Below are 21,766 nucleotides of genomic sequence, written 5' to 3'. Positions count from 1 at the left end.
TTAACAAACACTCCATGAGTAAATAAAATCTTAATTTTATTGGCAACTAAATGCGGCAAGGTAATCTAAAAATGGTTTGTTAAATGAGGGTTAATCTTATCATTCCATCCAAGCACAGGCCAGTTTTAACTGTAGGTGGCGGGGGTACAGCAGTAACTAACTAAAAGAAGTTAAAAAAATACCACGGAATAAGGACGGACTTGTAAGCATTAGAGCCCTGGTGTGCTAAATCGAAAGTTAAAAATAAAAAAAATATTATTTTAATTTTTATGCTTGTTTTATATACCGGAGAGAGAGTAATAAACAAAATGCTAAAATATTTTTATTTTTATGAATATTATTTTTATATATCTTTCAAAAACATCAAAATTAATAAAGTAAGGTCAATAAAAAATAAACAATTGAATGTAACATTATTGAAAAACAAAATACATCAAGCTCATTAAAAAAATAAAATACATATTTTTTTTCACTCTAATATAAATAGCTTTTTAAATAAATTTTTTTATTAAAATATATATAGTAAAAAAATTATATTTATATTATTTAAAATATTATTTTATCAATTTTAGCTCTTCAGAGTAATTCAGGCGTCTCTTTTGGTGAACAACCACTGAGGGGGCATTGAAGCAATTTGGAAAAAAAAAAATTCAGATATAATTAATTAGTTAACCGACTGTCGGTAAATAACTTTAATGCCAGAAAGAATCAGAAGAGATTGACCAATTCCATGGAACCGTCTGAATCGGATTCCCTTGCCTGCATTTTCTGCCTTCGCCCTTTTCCTCTCCTTTAGTTCTTTTCGTTTCTTTGACCATTTACAGACACACTCTCTCTCTCTCTTAGGGTCTCTTCTTCTTCACCTCCCTCCCCTCTGTTTTCCATCAACTCAAACAGTGTCTCTCTCTGAAATGGCGAGTTTTACTTCGCTTTCCTATTCAATGTCTGACGCTCCAATGATCTCAGTTCCTGCGCATTCATCTTCTTCTTCTTCTTCTTTGGGAGCTGGAGTCGAGGATGCTTTCGAAGACGACGCCTGCAGTATTTGCCTCGATCCTTTCACCCCTCAAGACCCTGCTACTGTATACCACTCCATCACTCTTTGTTTATTCATTTTCTTTTTTCTTTTTAGGGAAATAAAAAGGAAGTGCATGTATCAGTTGGAATCAAATTTAGAAAGTAGTAAGTTTGTGGCACAATCATTTAATTATCATAATTTGTTTTCCTGATAAAATTGAGGTAAATTTTATGATCTCTAATCGCCTTCTTTTGGCACCATTTTCATTCGAAGAGAACTGTTGACGAGAAATAATTTCATTTTAATGCCCAAAGAAAATATGAGCTTTTATTTTCCTGAAAGCGCTAAAGGAGGGTCTTGGAATATATAAATTATTTTTTATAATCTCTTCTCTGCATATATTTTCATGGCCCTGTTTTATTATTTTTTTTATTTATTTTTGCTACGGTTTCCATGAAAGATTGATGATATAATGCCAATGCTAGAATTGATCTTAGGATGCTTTTACCGGTACTACAATTGTGTTTCTCTTGCTGTTCTACAGCGATCCTTTGACTACATTTTGTCAAAATGTCATGGTTCTTGTTCTGTCTCAACATGATTGTCTGTGATGGGTTGTTATATTTAGGGCTTAAGTTACCTTTGGACTTGTTTCTTGTCTCAGGATACCTGCTGCAAACATGAATACCATCTTCAGTGTATTGTTGAATGGTAGGTAACAATCACCGTAACATTGTTTTATAGGATTCGATGTCTTGCATTGGATTTTGATGCTATGGCTGTCATTGATTTTACTTGTTTCTGTTTTAGGTCACAGAGAAGCAAAGAGTGCCCGATATGCTGGCAGCTTCTTGCACTGAAAGACCCTGCCAGGTATATGATTTCTCGTGAAAAGCCATCTATATCAATCTTTACCACTATTGTCCAGTTTTGCGTTAATCAAAGGAACCTAATGGATTGCGGCTTCTGTTTGCACACCTTTGTTTTTTATTCTGTTTTTCTAGCCAAGAGCTTCTAGCTGCTGTTGAGACTGAGAGGCTTTTAATGCCAAGGAACTCTAACCCTGCATCCATGATCGTTCATCATTTGGATGAAGATTATGATGTAGAGCAGGTGATTATTTAGTCACTTTGAAACCATAACCACAACTTTTCATTTCACTGCATAGCTGCCTCAAAAGTTTTTCTTTTATTGATTGGGTGCTAATGGAAATTTTTAGGATTCCTATTCAGATGACTCTGATTTCGACGATCATGTTATGCAGCATCTATCTGTTTCTGCTGCCAGCAGAGCTCGTTATGTTTGCAAAAGGGAGAGGCATAGGTCTACCGGACTTGGTCCCTCCCAGGTTCTTGTCTTTACCTCTCCTGAACATGTATCCACTGTTCAGCAAACATACACTTCACCAGAAGAAGGTCAAATTTTAAGTTACGGGTCATCAGTTATTAATTCATCAACTCCTGGCACACCATCAGTTAAAATTCAAAATTTGTCATCCGTGGCCCCTCCTGTTGTGAACCAAGTCTCCACCACTGCTGTCAATGGCCCTTTCAAACCCAGGTATTATTCTTTTAATTGCAACTTTCGATGCAGGCATCGTTTGTCATCTGGCTAGATGACTAGTCGAACCACGGGTTGAATGGGTCAGAACATCTGAGAATAACTGAAAACAATAGGGAGAAAAATAAGAATGACCCTTCCAATGCAAATGCCCTTGTTTTTTTTACTTTACGGCCAACCTCCATTTTCCTCCCTCGTTATCTTTTAACTGGTGGCATCATTGGATGAATGGCATTCCTTTAACAGAATTCTTCTGTGGTAGATTGAAATGGCATGTTTCTTGTTGTCTCTGTCTCTCTCTTGCGCGTGTGCGCTCGCACACACAAATGCGTGCGCGCATTCATGGGCATGCAGCTGCACACATTATCTTTGTGTATCTTATTTTTTCAAATGCTCGCGATGCAGGATTCTCTTTAGACAGCCACCAACTGATCCTCCCCAAGGGCAAGGGTCATCAGATATGTCATCTCTCTCAGAATCTATTAAATCTAAATGGTTTGCTGCTTCAGCCAGGTAGATAATCGCAGCTTGGTTTCTTTGGGACTGATGTTTACCTGTTCAATTTCTGCTGCTGAAGTATGTGGATATCTTGCAACAGGTACAAGGAATCACTTTCAAAAGGTACCAGAGGTATGAAGGAAAAGCTACTTGCAAGGAATAATTCGGTTAAGGAGCTGAGCAAAGAAGTTCAGAGGGAGATGAGTGCAGGCATTGCTGGTGTTGCACGAATGATTGAGCGCTTGGATCTTACTTCAAAACGCACTGGACCCTCCATGTCTGATTCTGGTTTTACTAGGGGGACATCAAATTTCTGCTGGAAGGGTAAGGGTGTGGAACAGAACATCATTGCTCAGGCTTTGGCCAAACAAAGTGAGGAAATTGCTCATGATACAAGTTTAGGTGCTTCCTCATATGCCTCTGCTACTGTCCCAGCCCAAGTGGAAATCTCCCATGCGCAGGTTTGGAAACCACTGAAGTTTTAACATATCCTCCATTGCCATAACAGACTGGTTCCAGTAAATCTGAAGTGTTGCCGTTTAACAATATTTCCCATGTCATTAAAATATTTATGCCAGATGATAGTGATAAACATGGAGACTAACCACCTAGGCGCATATAGCATCAGAACATGTGAATCTGTGCTTTGTTCTTCTCCCCTCGTTTTACAGAGAGGTCATTGATACCATGGCGCATGGACCTGGTAGCTTGACTCTGTTTGAACTTATCATCTAAGAAGGCATATGATGCAAGTGACGTGCTGTGAAGAAACCAAGTGCCTGTTGGTTTGCGTCCTGCATCGAATATTTATGCACAGCAACGCCCTGTTAATTAACCAAGAATGACTTGCTGTCCTGGGAGACCTTTTCCTTTTGTCACGATAAACTGTTTGAAGAGTTTAAGATAGATTAATATATGAATTCTTTTCATTATTTGCTTTTCCAAATAAAAAGAAACTTGATGTTCTACCTTGCCATGCCTACTCCTGCTTAAAATAAAAATTGCAAAGAAACCGGGCGTTCACGTTCACCAGTATCACACGTATCTACTTTGATGGTTGGATGTGATTGGTGATGGATGTTGCTGTTTATTTGGTTTTACTTTGTGAAATAGACTGTAGGGTTCTTTTGATGAGAAAGTCTTAGAGCGTGTTTGGCAGTGTGGTAGTGGTTGCTTTTCAAATAGTTTTTCGTGCTGAAATACATGTAAATGATGTTTTTTTATTTTTTAAAAATTATTTTTGATATCAGCACATCAAAACGATCCAAAAAATACAACCATAACTCAATTTTAACAAAAAAAAAAAAAAAAAATTTGAATTTTGTCAAAACGCCGGTTTGGCAGCAATGCCAAACGGGCTCTTACTCTACCGAACTGCACCATTTCACACAAACCTGATGCGATAAATGAATATCTTCAAGCATGTTCGATCATTTCCTACTTAACATGATGAAATTTCAAGAATGTTACATAGGATAAGCGCTGTTTATGACGTATGAGTAACGTTTTTTTAATGTGTATTCTTTATCGGGTCTGTTTATTTCTGCAATTTAAAAAACTTAAAAAAAAAAAAATTTATATTTTTATTTACTTTAAATTAATATATTTTTTAGTATTTTTAAATTATTTTAATGTATCGATGTGAAAAATAATTTTTAAAAAATAAAAAAATATTATTGATATATATTTTAATATAAAATGTTATTTTCAACAATTACGTTATAAAAAAATTCTTAGACCCGAGGCAGAATTTGAGGGTTTGAAACAAAATGGGCTCATCAATTTCCCTGATTATTGGTGAATCCACTTTCCCGAAAGATGGACTCCGCAGTGCAGTACTCATCCATAGATATAGCCATGAAAGTTATCACAGCTGAGGCGTCACAACCCCCCTTTAAATGGGAGATGGAGAGGAAGGAACTAATTAGTTGCTTTATGGTAACTTGACGAGCATGTTCATATAGAGCATGCAAGGATGGCATTTACAGAGTGTAGTAAAAATGCAAGTATATATAGAGTAGCAAATATTTATTACCATCGCCCGAAAACCTCAACCACCGGTTATTTCTTACTAATTTATCAACAAAACAAAGATCCCGCCCTTCGATTTACCTATACAGTTGTACAAACTACCAGCTATAAGACGAGTACGACAGGAAAAGAGCCCGAGAGAACCCATGCACTGGCTGATAAACCATTGACAATCACCCCCTAGTAAAAGCTGCATTTTATAAAATGTCCGATGCTTGTAAATATTCATGAATAGTTGCTACAACCACAAAATACTTTTGAGAGTTTCAAAACGCCTTACCATTAGGATGCAGAACCTGGCCAGTGAAATAGGAAGAGCAGTGATCACATGCCAAGAAGACGTAAGAAGACGCAATCTCACAAGGCTGCGCGCTGCCCTGCCCATTGGCACCTCCGATCCTAACCTTTCGACCCTCTCACCGGGCATAGATGCATGCAGGCTGCAACGGGGTCCGGACTGGACCCGGGGCCACTGCATTGACACGAATTCCTTTATCTACAAGTTGCAAAACTAGATCCCTGGTAAAAGCTACAATTGCACCTTCGGTGGAAGTATAGCCTAGGTTCAGTAATCTATTCAAGGTTGCTAGTTAAGTGCTGTTCAGCTGCATTATTCACCAGTATCAATCCGGCCGTGTTCACTGACAACTTGATCAACATCCCTCTTGGCAATTCTCATCGAACCCAAGGTCCGCAGCTATAGCAATTGGGTCTTTTGCATCAATGGCCTTGGCCTCTCGTAGCATCTGCAAGGTATCATCTTTATCTTTCTTTTCCACACCTTCCACATATGTAAAGGCCACGGTTGCACCGCACCCTCTAATTCAAAACGGTACGCAGCAAACAGATCTTCCTATCCCGGAATTACCTCCTGTCACCAACGCTACCCTTCCCTGCCATGATCACAACATAATATTGTTGCATATATATATATATATAACATTTGAATTGGACCAAGTTATAATTAATTAGAAAACAAAGGTTTACAAAACTAGGTGTGGTTATTGGGCTGGTTTGCAGCAATGTATAAGAAGAGTGTAAGAAGCTTGTTATGCAAGAAAAAGAGAACAAGAGAAACAAAATATATACATGTAGCTTGTTGGAGGGCTTGTGGCTTGTGGGATTGGATGCATCACAGGCTCTTTGCCTGGCTGCTCTGCGGCGGAAACTGTTCCCCACTGGTTGCCATCAGAATAAAGGCCAGAAAACAGTGCTTTCTGTCATTCACAAACCTTTGCTTTGCATATATATGAACCGCAGTGTGTGTGGGAGGACCTTAACTATAACCAGAAATGTACTTGCATGGCATGCGTTGGTACGTGCCATTTGGAATCTCTAGCCATGTGTCATAGCGTTAGTGGCACGTATTAGGTGCATGTTTCACATGAGTCATCAAGGATTCCCACGTGGCATTTCTCTGGCGAATAAAAACACAAATATTTCTAGCCTAAGCTGAGTGGAATTGATAAGGGCTCTTTCTTTTCCCAGCTGGATGGGTTGGATTGCAAGCTATTGAGATTTGAGACAACATTTCAACAAAGAATAATTATTATTGTAATTTTTTGATATGTCTTCATACAAATATTAATTGTAACTATGATTTCTGTATTGCATTATTTACTGTGTTTTTTTTCAAAAAAAAAGAGAGTTTATAATTAGGCTTTTTATCTAAAAACATTATTTGTTTTCCTCGTTATAAACCTTTTAATTTAATTTGACTAATTTTATTCTTTTTTACTTTGATTATCTATTCGTGGGATCTAAATATGTTTGATCAATATTGAAGTATCTTTAGAAATTAAATTCTAGATATTGAATTGAAAAGAAGAAATCAATCTTAATTTATAACAATATATAAGTTTGTCTAGAGCGCAGTTTGATTATGAGCAACGTAAGTAATTCACAAAGTCATATGAAATGCCTAGGCGTTGTTTCCATCCTCGGAGCCGCAAGAAATAAGAAAGAATTCCGCTGGTTCACGAATGTTGTATAGAATATCTTCACCGAACTTCGGTTCTTTTAATTTATGTGCCTGACCCTCTAACTAATTCGTTAGATGGATGCATGATTGATAAATTACGACTAGATTCAATTTATTGGTTCGAGAAATTTATTTTATACCCTATCGATTATTAATAATTACACTACAAGAGATTCATAAAAAAATACACGCACCTCGCGGGCCATTAATTTGTATTTTAAACTTGGGTCTAATTAATATATATGAATAATCTGCGAAATATTTATAATACCATAAAGAAAAAACAGAACATAATTGTTTTATTTATTTATATATTGAGAAAACATACATAATTGTTTTATTGATTGATAATAACACGCAGATAGGTTCGTATTTCTTTGGCAAACACATAAGTATATAACAGCGTACACGTACGCGCGACCACTTGCAGAACGAACAGAACCGCGCGAGCATGAGAGATCAATTAACCATTTATAATGGTGCCCCCTGCATGCATTAGAAGAAACAAGTCTCATTAATTAATATTATAAGTTATATATATATATGGTTAATAACGAATTAAATTGTTCTACCATACCATTAGGATGAAGAACTTGGCCAGTCATGTAAGACGAGCACTGATTGGAAGCCAGGAAGACGTAAGAAGGTGCCATTTCGTAAGGCTGTCCTGCTCTTCCCATTGGCACGTCAGACCCCAGGTATTCTACCTCGTATGCAGGCAGAGATGCGGGTTGCAGTGGCGTCCAGATCGGACCTGGAGCCACACCATTGACACGAATTCCTTTATCCACGAGTCTTAGAGCCAATCCCCTAGTGAAGGAAACAATCGATCCCTTGGTAGACAGATAGTCTAGTAACTGGTGAGGGGAGCCAGCATAAGCAGTAACAGATGTTGTGTTGATGATAGAACTTCCTTCCTTCATATGCTTTAATGAATGCCTGCGCATACCAATTGAAGAAATTAATGCAATAATTAGGAAGAAGTTGTGATTAGGTGCTAAAACTAGGTTCTGTTTAATTAGTGTTGTGATTTTTGACATGGTTGGAACTGCTAATTATTGGTGGTTGTAATTAAGAATTGATTGGAGATCATACTGCTACAATGCTTTTATGTTGACATTCAATATATACGCATAACTTCGAAACTTTTGTTTTTATAGTATGGTCTAGTTCTTGGATTAAGAGAAAAATAAATTTGAATAAACAAGCTGTTACTGTTTCTCAGCCCTTGTTTTCTTACTTGGTCATGAAGAAATAACCAAATATGTTGGTTCTGAACAGCCTCACAAGCCATTCCTCGGTAATCTCTTCTACCAAATTGGTATAATGCTGGACGCCAGCATTGTTGACCAAAATATCAATCCGCCCATATTTACTCACAACTTGTTCGACGACCCTCTTGCAATCTTCTTCTGATGAAACGTCAGTAGCTATGGCAATTGGATCCTCTGCATCGCTTGACTTAGCCTTCAGTAGCATCTTTAGGGTGTCATCCTTGTCTCTGTCCTCAATGCCTTGAACATATGTAAAGGCCACAGTTGCACCCTCTAATGCAAAATGGTAGCATACAGATCTTCCTATCCCCGAATCCCCTCCAGTCACCAGAGCTACCTTTCCCTGACGTAGTATCAGCAGACATGTATAGTTGCTTCAGTAACATTATATATACATTGAGATAATGAAGAGAAACACACACACACACACACACACACACATATATATAAATTATAAATATATGTAAGTGTGTGTGCTTGATATATATCTAAGAAAATTAAGAGAAAAGGAGAAGCAAAACAACAAAGCACGTACGTTGAGTTTTTCGGAAGGCTTGTAGTCAGGGTTGATGGCTAGCGGAAGTGGGCACATGACATATTCTTTACCTGGTTGCTGAGGTTGGGTCTGTGGTGGAAACTGAGGTTTTCTTTGTTCTTCCATTGTTGCTTGAAACTGTGTAAATTCTAGTAATTAAAACCAAGGTGGGCTTTGCAAATTGCTAGTGCTTGCATGGAGATGGAGAGCAGGATAACTGGAGGGCTCTCCATTTATAAGGAAAATATTACTTGCAGTAGTAGGTTAACTCATGTGCGTGAATTAATTGAAGGCCCTGCTAAATCTGCCAAGTGTCAAAAACCGTTCAATCACCGATTAAAAACTATCTCGAACACGTAAAAGTGCACGTGGATGCCAAGGAAGAAAGGCACCCAAGATGTGCGCGTGGAAAATATTACATGTGGTGGCAGTGTACGATATTCTCCATGGACTCTCGTGAATTAATTGAAGGTGCAGCTGAATCTGCCAAGTGTCAAATGCATTTTGCAAATTCACTAATTGATGAGTTCCAGTCGTACACGTTACCACTGTTCTCATCTCGGGGAGACAGGTTGAGTAAGAAACAAAAGTACACAGAACCACGTCATCTACCGATTGATTGGTCAGTTCAAATTAAGAAAAACAATTTCGAACACGTTAGAGTGAAAAGGACTAGTGGATGTGGATGCCACCACAGCAGGGGCATAAGTGCAATTTTTCCGCTATAAGCGAGACAAGACGGTGAAACCAAAAATGTTGACTTTTAGGTTTGTGCCCTTGTTGCTGACGGGTTCATGAGATTGGGATAGAGATAGATTCACAGCTGGAATTCTAATTGGGTCGATCACAGCCATAGGGGCTAACTTGGTAATATTTTTAGCGGGCAAAACTCAAAATAATCAAATATTTTTAATTTCCTAATTTCATAAACCAAAAAAACTCGAACTTGAGATCTGAAATCAAAACTCATAACACGACGATGGTTGTTATGGTGGTCGTAACTAAGGAGGTGGTGGTGGAGGAGGAAATGGGGCGGAGGAGAAGAGTGTAACTATTACTTGTTATGGATTCGGTGGCTTTTAATTGGGCCAATTTCTTCGCGTTTTGATGGTGTTTTTCAATATTGTGAATGGGTTGAAGGAATAGGAGAGAAAGAAGTGAAGAATATTGGTGAGAAACATCATATTCTTAATTCTTTACCTTTTTGTTTAGTTTCAAGGGGAGGACAAATCTTAAGCGCGCTTATCTTTGCATATAAACTAGTTACAAATTAATTACAAGGCAGCTGGTTTTGATTATTTATTTATTGCATATAAACTTTCAGAATAATATTTATGAATATTTATTAAAAAACAATATATTAAATTAATGTATGAGATGCTCTTTCAAAATTCATCAAAGAGTGAATTTAGTTCTGATTGAAGTATAAGGTGATTGGAGAATTTTTCTTTTTTTAAAAAAACTAATTATAAATCGAGACAATTACATTCCATCAAGGTATTTAGTAATTGTGACAAAAAGAACCATGTATGTAGAATAATTTATTAATCCATAAAAAAAATGAATTGGAACAATGTAAATATAATTTTGTCATTGCCACAAAAATAATTAAGCCTACAATTAAAGGCAAAAATATCTTTTTTATAAGATATATTTATCATTGCAAAATCGATCAGGGATAAAATAGTCTAGAATTTTTTTTATTGCAGTGTAATGATTATTTTACCCTAAAAAGCAAAACAAATAATCTTTTGGTGAGGGGCATTTTTATTATTTTTTAAAAAAATAGTAGAGTGACGATCATGTTCTTGAAAAGAGAAAAAAAAATATGCTTCTCCATCTATTTTTTTTTTAAATAGTAAATCAACAGAATTAATCTTGCAGTTAAAGACATATAGAGTCTATTTACAATTGACTCATGTATGCTTTTTTTTTTTTTTGTCATTCCTTTTGAAATTATTTTTTGATTCATCAAGTTACCCCGAGCTAACTCGGGTTTTCTTTTTTTTATGTTGTATTTTTTAAAAAAAAAAAAAATTTCTCATCTTTGATATTAGATTATTAGGCGTTGAATTTTTAAATTTTTTTTTATATATAGATTCTTTCAATCTCATATTCTAGACTACATTTTAATTAATTTAACTCAAGTTCTCTCGGATTATCATCACTTGACCAGACCTAAAACACAACGCTAGCCAGCTATCTAGTCTCCTTTTATAAGTTGAAAGCATAAAGGAGTGTAAAGATTCATTCTTATACTTTCCAATTCATTCAAATTGGTGTCTATTTTTTTATAAGATTAGTTTAAATAAATGTTACGTTTATGTTGCTAATAAGTTCCTATTATGTAGGAACACCTTTTCTTTATTAGACTATTTCCTCATGCACGTTACCACTTTTTGTTAGTGGGCTGTTTTTTATAGGCTTTCTATTACTTTTGTAAGGCTATATAATAGCCAAAGCTTTTTATCAATAATACGGCCATTCTTCCAGTTTACCTAAATACATTGCAATACTGTTGTCTTTGTTCTCAACAAATTGGTATCATAGCCCCCACTGGAACTAAGAAAAAATAAAAGCCGCAGCTTGCTTTTGAGTGACTTTCAAACATAGAGAGATAGAGAGAGGACAATGACTTCTGAAGGCCATTTTGTGCAACATTCCATTCCATGTTTTGATGGCCATTATGACCATTGGAGCATGCTCATGAAAAATTTCCTTTGAAGCAAGGAATATTGGAGTTTAATTGAAACTGGTTATGAAGAACCAGCACACGGAGAGCAACCATTATTAGAAGGATGACAACGAGAGCTAGATGCAGTAAAACTCAAAGATCTCAAAGTAAAAAACTATCTTTTCCAAGCAATCGATAGGAGTATCCTAGAGACCATTTTGGACAAAGACACCTCCAAGAATATCTAGGATTCCATGAAGACCAGATATGAAGGGAATGCTCGAGTGAAGTGTTCCACTCTTCAAGCTCTATGAAGAGACTTCGAGGTTCTTGAAATGAAGATTGGTTAAACAATCACTAACTATTTTGCTAGAGTGATGACAGTAGCAAATAAGATGAGAGTATATAGGGAGATCATGACTGATGTCATGATATGTAAAAAAAATCCTATGATCTCTCATGGACAAATTTAATTATATAGCTTGTTTGATTGAGGAATCTAGGAACTTGGATGCAATTACCATTAATGAACTTCAGAGCTCCCTTACTGTACACAAAAAAAATTTCACAGAAGCAACAGTGTGGAGCAAGCTCTAAAGGTGACAACTGATGACAAAACTTGGGGCATAAGATGTGGAAGAAGTTATTACAGAGGAAAAGGACGTGGAAAAGGAGGACCAACATTCAACAAGGCTGTTGTGGAATGCTCCAAATGTCATAATCTTGGACATTTCCAGTATGAATGTCCAAAATGGGATAAAGAAGCAAATTATGCAGAAGTAAATGAAGAATATGATATGTTGTTAATGTTATATGTTAAGTCACATGAAACAAAACAGATTGATGCTTGATTTCTTGACTCAGGATGTTCCAACCATATATGTGGCAATAGCGGTATGTTCACAAACTTGGATGAGAGTTTTATTCATTCAGTTAAGTTGGGAAACAATAGTAAAATGAATGTGATTGGAAAGGGAAGTATAAAGTTGTTTTTAAATGGAATCAACCATGTTGTCCATGAGGTGTTTTATGTTCCAAAGCTCAAAAACAATCTCTTGAGCATAGGACAACTTCAAAAACGAGGCTTGGCTATTTTAATTCAAGGAGGAGTTTGTAAAATTTATCATCTGATTAAGGGTCTGATTATTCAAACTGAGATGAGTATAAACAGAATGTTTATACTGCTATCACATACCCCAGCTTCTCTAAATGCTCCATCAAAAAGATGCTTTTATACAAGTTCACATGATCTTTTTCATCTTTGGCATTGAAGATATGGTCACCTGAGTTACTAGAGATTGAAAACTTTACAACACAAGGGGATGGTTTATGGACTTCCTCAGTTTCAAGTCTCAAACACTACATGCACAGACTGCATTCATGGCAAACAACATCGTGGTAACATACCAACAAAGAGTACGTGGAGAGCAAGTCAGCCTTTGGAACTTATTCATGCAGATATCTGTGGGCCAATTTCTCTTATTTTAAACAGTGGAAAGAGGTATACTTTATGCTTTATTGATGATTTTATTCGTAAATCATGGGAATACTTGTTAACAGCAAAGAGTGAGGCGCTGATTTGCTTCTAATTTTTCAAAAAACTGGTGGAAAAAGAGAAAGGATTAGGTATCAAATGTTTACGAACAGATAAAGAGAGAGAATTCACTTCAACTGAATTCATTGATTTCTGCAAAGCAATTGGCATCAAGAGGCAATTAAAACACTACTTACACGCCACAGCAAAACGAGATGGCTGAAAGGAAAAATCAAAATGTGATGAATATGGTTCATTCTATACTGTCTGATAAAAAGCTCCCTAAAACATTCTGGCCAGAAGCAATGAACTAGACCTTCTATGTTTTGAATAGATGTCCTACATTGGCAATGAAGAATATTACACCACAAGAGGCGTAGAGTGGAGTAAAACCTTCTGTTGAGCATTTTCATGTCTTTGGATGCTTAGGTCATGTTCATGTTCCAGACGTTAAACGAGGTAAATTAGATGATAAAAGTTTTCCTTGTGTTCTATTAGGAGTTAGTGAAGAGTCCAAAGGATACAGATTGTTTGATCATATAGCTAAGAAAATAGTTGTGAGCAGGGATGTTATTTTTTAGAAAGACAAACAGTGGGATTGAGAGGTGTGTTATAAGGGACAAATCATATTAGATTTGGAGTGGGGAGACACTGATGAAAACAACAGTGAGAGAGAAGATAGGGTGAGTGGAAATGAAAATAATAGTAGAGTTAATGGAGACAGTAGAACTAATGAAGAGAATGAAAGAAAAGAAACACGGGGAGAAAGAAATGAGAATGAAAGAAGAGAAACACAAGGTTGTGATGAGGGATAAAGCAGTATACCATAGGGCTGTGAGAGTGAGAGAAGACACACACGGGGCTATCATGAGGGTAAGAGCAGTGTATCACAAGGCTATGAGAGTGAGAGAATTTCTAATGTTTTTAATAAGGATGCAGGAAGGGTTTATGAATGAAGAGTAAGACGTCCTCTTTCTTACTTAAATGACTACATCACTACAGATGAGCTAACAGAAGACGAGGTATATATGGTTCAAAATGTTTCAACAGGAGAATCTTTTTATTTTGAAGAAGCAGTGAAAGATGGGAAGTGAAGGCAAGCTATGGATAGTGAAATCAATTTTATTAAGAAGAATAAAACATGGTCTTTGAGTGAATTGCCTATTGGAGCAAAAACAAATGGCATCAAATGGGATGGAATTACTGTGGACGAGACATACTATAAGCAATTAGTAGGAAGCCTGGTGTATCTCACTACCACAAGACCAGACATGATGTTTGTCACCAGTCTCATAAGCAGATTTATGGCAAAACCAACCAAACTTCATCTACAGGTTGCAAAGAGAGCTCTTCAATATTTAAAAGGGACGATGAACTATGGTATTCATTACAAAAAAGGTGGAGATGATGGACTATTTGCTTTCACATATAGTGATTATACAGGAGATGTGGAGGATAAAAAGAGCACAAGTGGTTATGTGTTTTTCCTGAGTTCGGGTGATGTAACTTGGAGTTCAAAGAAGCAACTGTTACATTATCTATTACAGAAGCAGAATTTGTAGCAGCTGCAGTATGTGCATGTCAAGCTATATGGATGAAATGAGTGTTAAGGGAATTTGAGTACAGTAATGAGACTTGTACTCTAATTAGATGTGACAACAACTCAACCATTAAGCTATCAAAGAATCCTGTGATGCATGGTCAAAGTAAGCATATCGATGTAAGGTATTATTTTCTAAGAAATCTCACAAAAAAAGGTTCGATTGCTTTAATTCATTATGGGAGCAAAGATCAGGTAGCAGATATAATAACCAAACCATTAAAGGTTGATGTTTTCCAAAGATTTTGAAGGTTAATGGGGTTGTGTGAGGTTGTTATTATAAATTAACTATTTGTTGACAATGAGTTTCAGAGAGGGATTAATAAGATTGGTTTGAATAAATTGTTATGTTTATATTACTAATAAGTTCCTACTATGTAGGAAGACTTTTTCTTTGTTAGATTATTTCCTCATGCACGTTACCACTTTCTATTAGTGTAGTTAGTTGGCTATTTTTCATAGGCTTTTTTATCAATAATATGGTCATTTTTTCAGTTTACCTTAATACATCGCAATTCTGTTGTCTTTGTTCTCAACATTTTTTTCCCGATTCAGTCTTTTTCTCTCTTCGGCCATCTGATCATCCTTTTTCCTCTTAATCTTTATGCAATCCTGAAAATTTTCGAACCAGAACAATGGCTTTATAGTCTTCAGCTTTTTTGCTCCTTACCAGTAGCGTATACATTAAGACCTCGTTTTTTGACGAGAAAAACTGTCAGATGTTTAATTACCGAAGTGCCTATCAAAATTCCCAAGGTTAGGGAGACGAGCCACATGGATAATTTCAACCATTGATGCACCTCCTGCGGAATAATCCTTCTAAAAAATCATACAATCTTAGATATGCAGTGTTTTTTCATTACAAAATAAGGACACCAAAATCTCATCAAAATTTCTGACAACATTCTCCTACTGCCCATTGATACAAACCAAAGCTAAAAACTGGTGAGATATAACCAATTTACACCATTGTTCTAAGCAACGCTGATGTTCGCTACCTGTTCCATTCATAATCTCCCCCATATCTTGGACTGGCATTGTTTCCACGGCTACTGTCATCTGGTTTTATGGAATTTGCATAGGCATGCCAGCCCAGGAGGTATGGCAAGATATACTGCAAGAGACACGAAGTACATCAGAAACAACATGATTGGAAGAATGAATAAAACAAAATGTTCACTCCATAAAAACCCAATTTTGTAATTTTGATCAGGAATTTACTCGTCCTAAAATTTGGTTAAATTCCAAGATGCAAATTCTTTTTTTAAGGATTTACTATTTGTTAGACAATATTCAAATGCATTTGGTGTTGATAATATACCAGCCATCATGTTCTCTATTTTACACTGGACGTACCTAAATTCGTTTCACAAACTATCCACTAATTCTCAACCAGGTCCCTAAACTATGAATTTTCTCAATTTGATCTCCAAACTATAAGATATTTCTCAATTGAGTCCCCACATCCATGTCTGTTTAATGTATTCTTACTCGCACATACCATACAATAAAAACAACACAATTTTTAGGATAATTTGACATTTTCTGGAAACAAAACGGGAAGATTTAAAACAATAGACTTAAGTACATAATACTTTGGCCACCCAATTGAAAAACACTTTGGAGTTATATTTGAAATCAGTTTCACATATGGAGACTATTTTGAGGGTTACCCTTTTACATTTTGCACATCGTCTTGCTACTCTAAGGACCCTCCAGAGGCTACTAGATAGCAAAATTCATAATGTTGGGCAGGTGGTACAGCTAAATCTATCACATTAATTCAGCACGATCCGTTAATTTTCTGATGCTTGCAACTGAGTGTGTGTGAGAGAGGGAAAGAGGTGGCGTACATTAAAAGCAGAGGTGAGGACAGTGTACTCTGCCTTGGTGACTGGAATGTATATGTTCTCATCTATATTCAAAACTTTGTTTTGAACACCTGCACAAGAACGAGAACCATGACAATGCTGGATTAATTTGCCTTCAAAATGTCAATGAGCCACAATTGCATCTCGACCATCCGATTACCATTTGCTCATGAGAATTTTATTTTTGTTCCAACTCCGATGACAGATTGAATGTGTATGCAAAGCAGCACTTAAATGTAATACCACCACAAAACACAATTGTGGAATTCAAAGTAAAAGCAAAACTGGTAAAAATGATCTATCAGGACAATCTGCACCCCAAAATTTCAACCATACATCACATATGGATTGAATGCTAATAATAGGTGACATTTTTTTTTTTTGCAGATATGGTGATAGACATATTTGAAGCATTATCAGGATGATGAACGAGTAAGAACTTGGATGAACAAAGATCTAATCTCAATATGATAAGTCCTCCGCATGTGAACCAAGAATTGCTCCATTATATTCACATAAATCATGCTTTTGAATTCAGTACCAAGAGTTCAAGGGAAAGAGAATTACTGAGGTTAAAGAAGTGACCAGAGCCATCTGGAAGTGGTTCTACCTTCAACAACTTCCTGACCTTACCTTCATCACTGCAAATATCAACAGTTTTGTTACATTTTACAAGCTCATTAAAACACTAAGGCTATAACTTGCAAGAATCCATGTTTTCCATGGTAAAAACAAGCATCCCTGCAATCTATACTGAGCTGAAGGATAAATGCACATGTATCAATAGGCAAACAAGATGGAAACATAGCAATTATGTGGTTCAATACAGTTCTTAAGGGACATAAAACCAGTCTTGAATTCTGTGTATCTTATAGCATCATGACATACTACAGCTTTCGGTTACAGTCAAATATGAGAGTAGAAACATGCATTGTATACTGTTAATTGGAGTTCAATGCAATTAGAAAAGAAGAAATTACCGCTCATCAAGTATAATCACCTGATGACCGCAGGAAGATGGAATCACAAAAAAGAGATTTTCATTTATTCTTCATTGAAAAACTCATTTCAGATTGCAACAGATGAAGTGGAGTCATATATATTCAAGACAATGAGAACAAAAAGCATTAAAGTAGGGCATGGCCAGCTGTTTAGGGCTATCTATTCCATATCAGCAATCATTGTGAGAACACAAGATTACAAAGAAGAAATTAGAATGCAGTAAGAACACGCAAAGAAGTTCAAAATGTTTAACTCTTGTCCACATGAAAAACCAGAGAGTACCTTTTTCCCTTATTAGGATCATGGAAAAATTCACATGAACCTCTTGCGTCAAGGCTTACAAGATGCCCAATCTCTGTCACCGACAATGAAAATACCTACAAGACGCCCAATTTCTGTCACCCACGTTGAAAATTCATCATAAATCAAACATTAAGGATACTTGTGATGGAGGAAACATGTCAAACACAGGAATACTTTTTATTTTCTCTCAATCATATTCATATCAAAGGCCTGCTTCTCCAGTTTATGCTTGAGAGTTTAGCACGTGTCTACCAAAGGTGGTTAAGGCCCTGCTTTCTCATGCACACACACATTTAAGATATTTTAGGGTGTGTTCAGGAGTGTTGTTGTGGTTGCTTTTAAAAGTATTTTTGATTTATAAATATATTAAGATAATGTTTTTTATATTTTTTAAAAAATTATTTTTGATATTAGTGTATAAAACAATCCAAAAATACAAAAAAAAAATATTAATTTTAAATAAATAAAATTCAATTTTTTTAAGAACATTGGTTGGACCACGATCCGAAACAGTCCCTACAAAATTTCAAATACTAGGCGCCGTCTGAGAACAAGCCCAAATTGCGTTTCACAAAAATTTGAATTGTTTTTGGTTTTGGATTGTTTTAATGTCAAAAATTATTTAAAAAAAAACAAAAAAAAAACATTATGTTGATGGAATTCCAAATAAAAAGTAACTGTACCACATTCTCAAACCAAACGCACGATAGGCAATGAACGGAATAAACCTGATCAGAAGTTGGAAGATTTTTTTTTTATTTTTGAGAATTAACTGGTCAAAGATGCCAAGGGAAACTATTGGAAAATTGAAACGGTAATTTCATTCGGTATTGAACAGGCTTAGGTTAATTGTAGGTTACCTGCTTTCTGGTCCAGTCATATTGACGAACAGAAGCTGCAGGAGCAAACTGCAATAGCACGAAGCCTTCCTTGACTAGTTTATATGCCCCTGACTGCCATATATTAATTTTAAAACATAAAGAGAAGAGAAAAAAAGAAAGAAAGAAAGAAAACGAAAGTTAGAGAAGAAGAGCAGCGGGCTTACATCTAAAGGGGAAAACTCTGGGGACCGAGGTTCTACAGTAAGAGCAGCCTTCCCTTTGTATATCGAATGGCCCACGAAAACCTTAGGCGGTGATTCTCCAACTGTATATATATATTTAAAATATAACAATAATAGTGATAAATAAATTATAAACCTTCATGGCGATTCCAATCCAACTAATCAAAGGTGAAATACGGATAAATAAAAACTACCTGGAGGAGCAGAGGAAGGAGAGGGGCGTGAGGAAGTTGTGAAGGTCTTGTGCTGCTGGTCGTAGTACTGGCACTTCACTCCAAAAGTTTTCTTCTTCTTGGTGCTTGAAGTTTTACTGTTCAATGAGATACTTTTTGGTGAGCAGAGACTGTTATACTGTGGAAGCCATAGTTTAGGGTTTTGAGGGGTACTACTCACCCGGCTCACACTGTTTAGCTGCAACATTTTCCCTCTTTCTTCCCTTTTCTTTGTTGAGCCAGAGACAGAGAGGGAGGAGGGACTGGATAGATCGTATACTAACAGATAGGTTGATACTCCCATCCATGGCCCATGAGCCCATTCCCATCCCATCAAAAACGCAGTTTTTCTCGTCGTTTTCTTCATTGCCATCATGCACTGTTTTTCTTGTGACACGTATTGTTTCTTCTTTCTATTTTAATGTGTCTCGTAATAAACCACACATGACAAACTGGTTTCCTCCCCTTGATCTCTGGTCTCTTGCTCGTTTACTTTAAAGTCTGGTTTGTTTGATTAAAAGTGACTTTTTAGAGAAAAAAATTTAATTTTTTTTTTTGTGTTTGTTTATCGTTATAAAAGTTGGTTAACAAAAAATACTTTTTAGTAAAAAAAAATTTAGCTTGATTTTTACAAAAGTATTTTTCTTTTATTTTAGGTGAAAAACATTTTTCGAAAAATATGAAAAATTTAAAAATATCATATTATTTGCTGATTATATCAAATTTGATCCTCAAATTTTTTATTGTTATGTATATTTTGTTTTTAATATTTTTTTTCAATTTCATCCCTTAGAATTTGATTTTTATATTAATTTTGATTCTTATTTTTCTAATTGTTATTTGCTTTTCCCTTATCGTTTTTTAATTGAAATTCTTTATCTATCAAATTTGGTCATTCGTTCTTTTGATTATTACTTATTTTATCTGAAATAATTTATGAAATGATAATTATTATTATTTTAATTTTTTCATCTTTCAATTTTTTTATTTGTTAGATTTGATTTCTATTATTTTGATTATTATTTATTTTATTTTAGATAATTTATGAAATTATATTTCTTTTCAATTTCATTATCATTCAACTTTTTAATTTATAAGATTTGTTCCTCGTTATTTTAACAAACTTAAAAAAAATAAAACATTAATAAGTTATTTTTCAAGTCATTTTCCATTACATAACCAAATACTAGAAATTATTTTCCAACTTATTTTTCATTACACTATAAAGTATCAAACATTGAAAAATAATTCATTTTTTTATAATTCACTTTCCAAAATAAAACTACTTTCCAGCAAATAAATAAAATCTAAATCTATATGTTGTTTAGATGAGATAGAGGTCACCAACATGTCCTTGTTTTGGACATTAGAGCAATAACTTAAAATGAGAAAATATCAGGATCTATAAAATATATATAAAAAATAGTATGCTATGAAATTGTAGATCTTATCTGTAACTCGTATAACTTAATTAACTAAATTCAAATCTAATTCACAAAAATTTTAATTTTTTTTCTAGAAATCCATGATCTTAAACCCTTATATTTTTAAAATCAACAATTATCATAAATTAGTAGAAATTATATTAAATCAATGAAGAAAAAATATGTAATATATATTTACATGTTGAATATAGATAGTAATAATAATGACAATGAGAATAAAATCTTCAATAAGAGATTCATGGGTGAAGAGAAAGAAACCTACTTTGCGGTGGAGATGGAGGTGAGGTGTAGTCTCGCAGGGGATGCAGGGGTGTCTAGTGATGGAGAGAAAAAGGAGAATTTGTGGGCAAAAAAGAGAAAATAAGTAAAAAAAAATAAAAAAATCAGGTATAACTTATAATTCACATGGGACTCATACGTGTATCACATGACTAACGAGTTATAAATCAGACTTGCAATTCATGAAAATATTTAAGAATATGATATTTTTTATTTTTTTATTGTTCTAAAAAAACCTCCATTATTTTAGTCTTAATATAAAACAATCAAATCAAACCATATAAAAAATGAATCTAAACCCAAACCGGTTAGTTGGATTTTAATTTTTAGTATAAAATAATAAAATTGAATTAAACCAATTAGTTTGGAACTAGTTTGGTTGGATTTCAATTTTGTTTTACATTATCTAAAATTTTAATTTAATTATTTTTATAAATAAAAACTAAACTAAAATTAATCACTCCTAATTGAAATTTGGGCTTCTACCACGATTCCTGCTTCCGCGGGCTATAACTGTAATACACGCTGCCTTATTTTGCTTGACTGTTCCACCACTAGGACATGGACAGACTCTCCTACTCTCATTCCCTGCTCCTCCTCCCCATCATCATCAAACAATCGCAACTCCTTGCCCAGATAAACCCCTCCTCTGGCACAAACTCTCTCTGCCCTTTCTCCACCTTACTGTGATATCATTGATGATTTTTATTTGGTTTTGGTTTTGGAATAATTAAAGGCAGCTGGGTTATGATCCTTCAGGGGACTTGCTTGGACTCGAGGTCGATCCAAAGTCAAGGTCATTCCCAATTGCATCGCTTTTATGTAGTCTATTATCTGTTGATTTCTTCCTTTTTTTTTTATTTATCTAAAATATTAATCAGAAATG

At 35.2% G+C, this 21,766-nt stretch overlaps 3 protein-coding genes and 1 pseudogene across 4 annotated transcripts; 1 reads left to right on the top strand and 3 right to left on the bottom strand.

Moving 5' to 3' along the window:
• The first annotated feature begins 638 nt into the window (after nucleotides 1-638).
• On the top strand, nucleotides 639-4,044 carry LOC118055617 (E3 ubiquitin-protein ligase RHF1A). Of its 2 annotated transcripts, none has more exons than XM_035067580.2 (7): nucleotides 639-1,082; nucleotides 1,683-1,729; nucleotides 1,829-1,891; nucleotides 2,023-2,131; nucleotides 2,283-2,578; nucleotides 2,984-3,091; nucleotides 3,177-4,044. In XM_035067580.2, the coding sequence occupies exons 1-7, from the start codon at nucleotides 912-914 to the stop codon at nucleotides 3,559-3,561; spliced, it is 1,179 nt and encodes a 392-aa protein (XP_034923471.1). In that variant the 5' UTR covers nucleotides 639-911; the 3' UTR covers nucleotides 3,562-4,044. The 2 variants fall into 2 exon arrangements, with proteins under 2 accessions (XP_034923471.1, XP_034923469.1); XM_035067578.2 differs by having other exon boundaries at nucleotides 641-1,082; nucleotides 2,238-2,578.
• A 746-nt stretch (nucleotides 4,045-4,790) lies between these two features.
• LOC118055608 (NADPH-dependent aldehyde reductase 1, chloroplastic-like) lies at nucleotides 4,791-7,237 on the bottom strand (annotated as a pseudogene).
• A 128-nt stretch (nucleotides 7,238-7,365) lies between these two features.
• LOC118055598 (glucose and ribitol dehydrogenase) lies at nucleotides 7,366-9,105 on the bottom strand. The gene is made up of 4 exons (XM_035067557.2): nucleotides 8,898-9,105; nucleotides 8,329-8,705; nucleotides 7,666-8,027; nucleotides 7,366-7,574 (listed from the first exon to the last, which is right to left on the bottom strand). Exons 1-4 carry the CDS (start codon nucleotides 9,021-9,023, stop codon nucleotides 7,552-7,554), a joined length of 888 nt encoding a protein of 295 aa, XP_034923448.1. The 5' UTR covers nucleotides 9,024-9,105; the 3' UTR covers nucleotides 7,366-7,551.
• Nucleotides 9,106-15,484: 6,379 nt separating this feature from the next.
• Nucleotides 15,485-19,544, bottom strand: LOC118055588 (single-stranded DNA-binding protein WHY1, chloroplastic). Its single transcript, XM_035067549.1, has 7 exons — nucleotides 19,139-19,544; nucleotides 18,927-19,027; nucleotides 18,742-18,834; nucleotides 17,861-17,955; nucleotides 17,144-17,217; nucleotides 16,559-16,647; nucleotides 15,485-15,819 (listed from the first exon to the last, which is right to left on the bottom strand). The coding sequence occupies exons 1-7, from the start codon at nucleotides 19,530-19,532 to the stop codon at nucleotides 15,700-15,702; spliced, it is 966 nt and encodes a 321-aa protein (XP_034923440.1). The 5' UTR covers nucleotides 19,533-19,544; the 3' UTR covers nucleotides 15,485-15,699.
• Nucleotides 19,545-21,766: the final 2,222 nt, after the last annotated feature.

Source organism: Populus alba, chromosome 8 (genome assembly GCF_005239225.2).
Source record: "Populus alba chromosome 8, ASM523922v2, whole genome shotgun sequence".
In the NCBI taxonomy this organism is placed as follows: Eukaryota; Viridiplantae; Streptophyta; class Magnoliopsida; order Malpighiales; family Salicaceae; genus Populus; species Populus alba.
The sequence above is the reverse complement of the archived record's forward strand: the minus strand, read 5'-3'. Positions and strand labels throughout refer to the sequence as shown.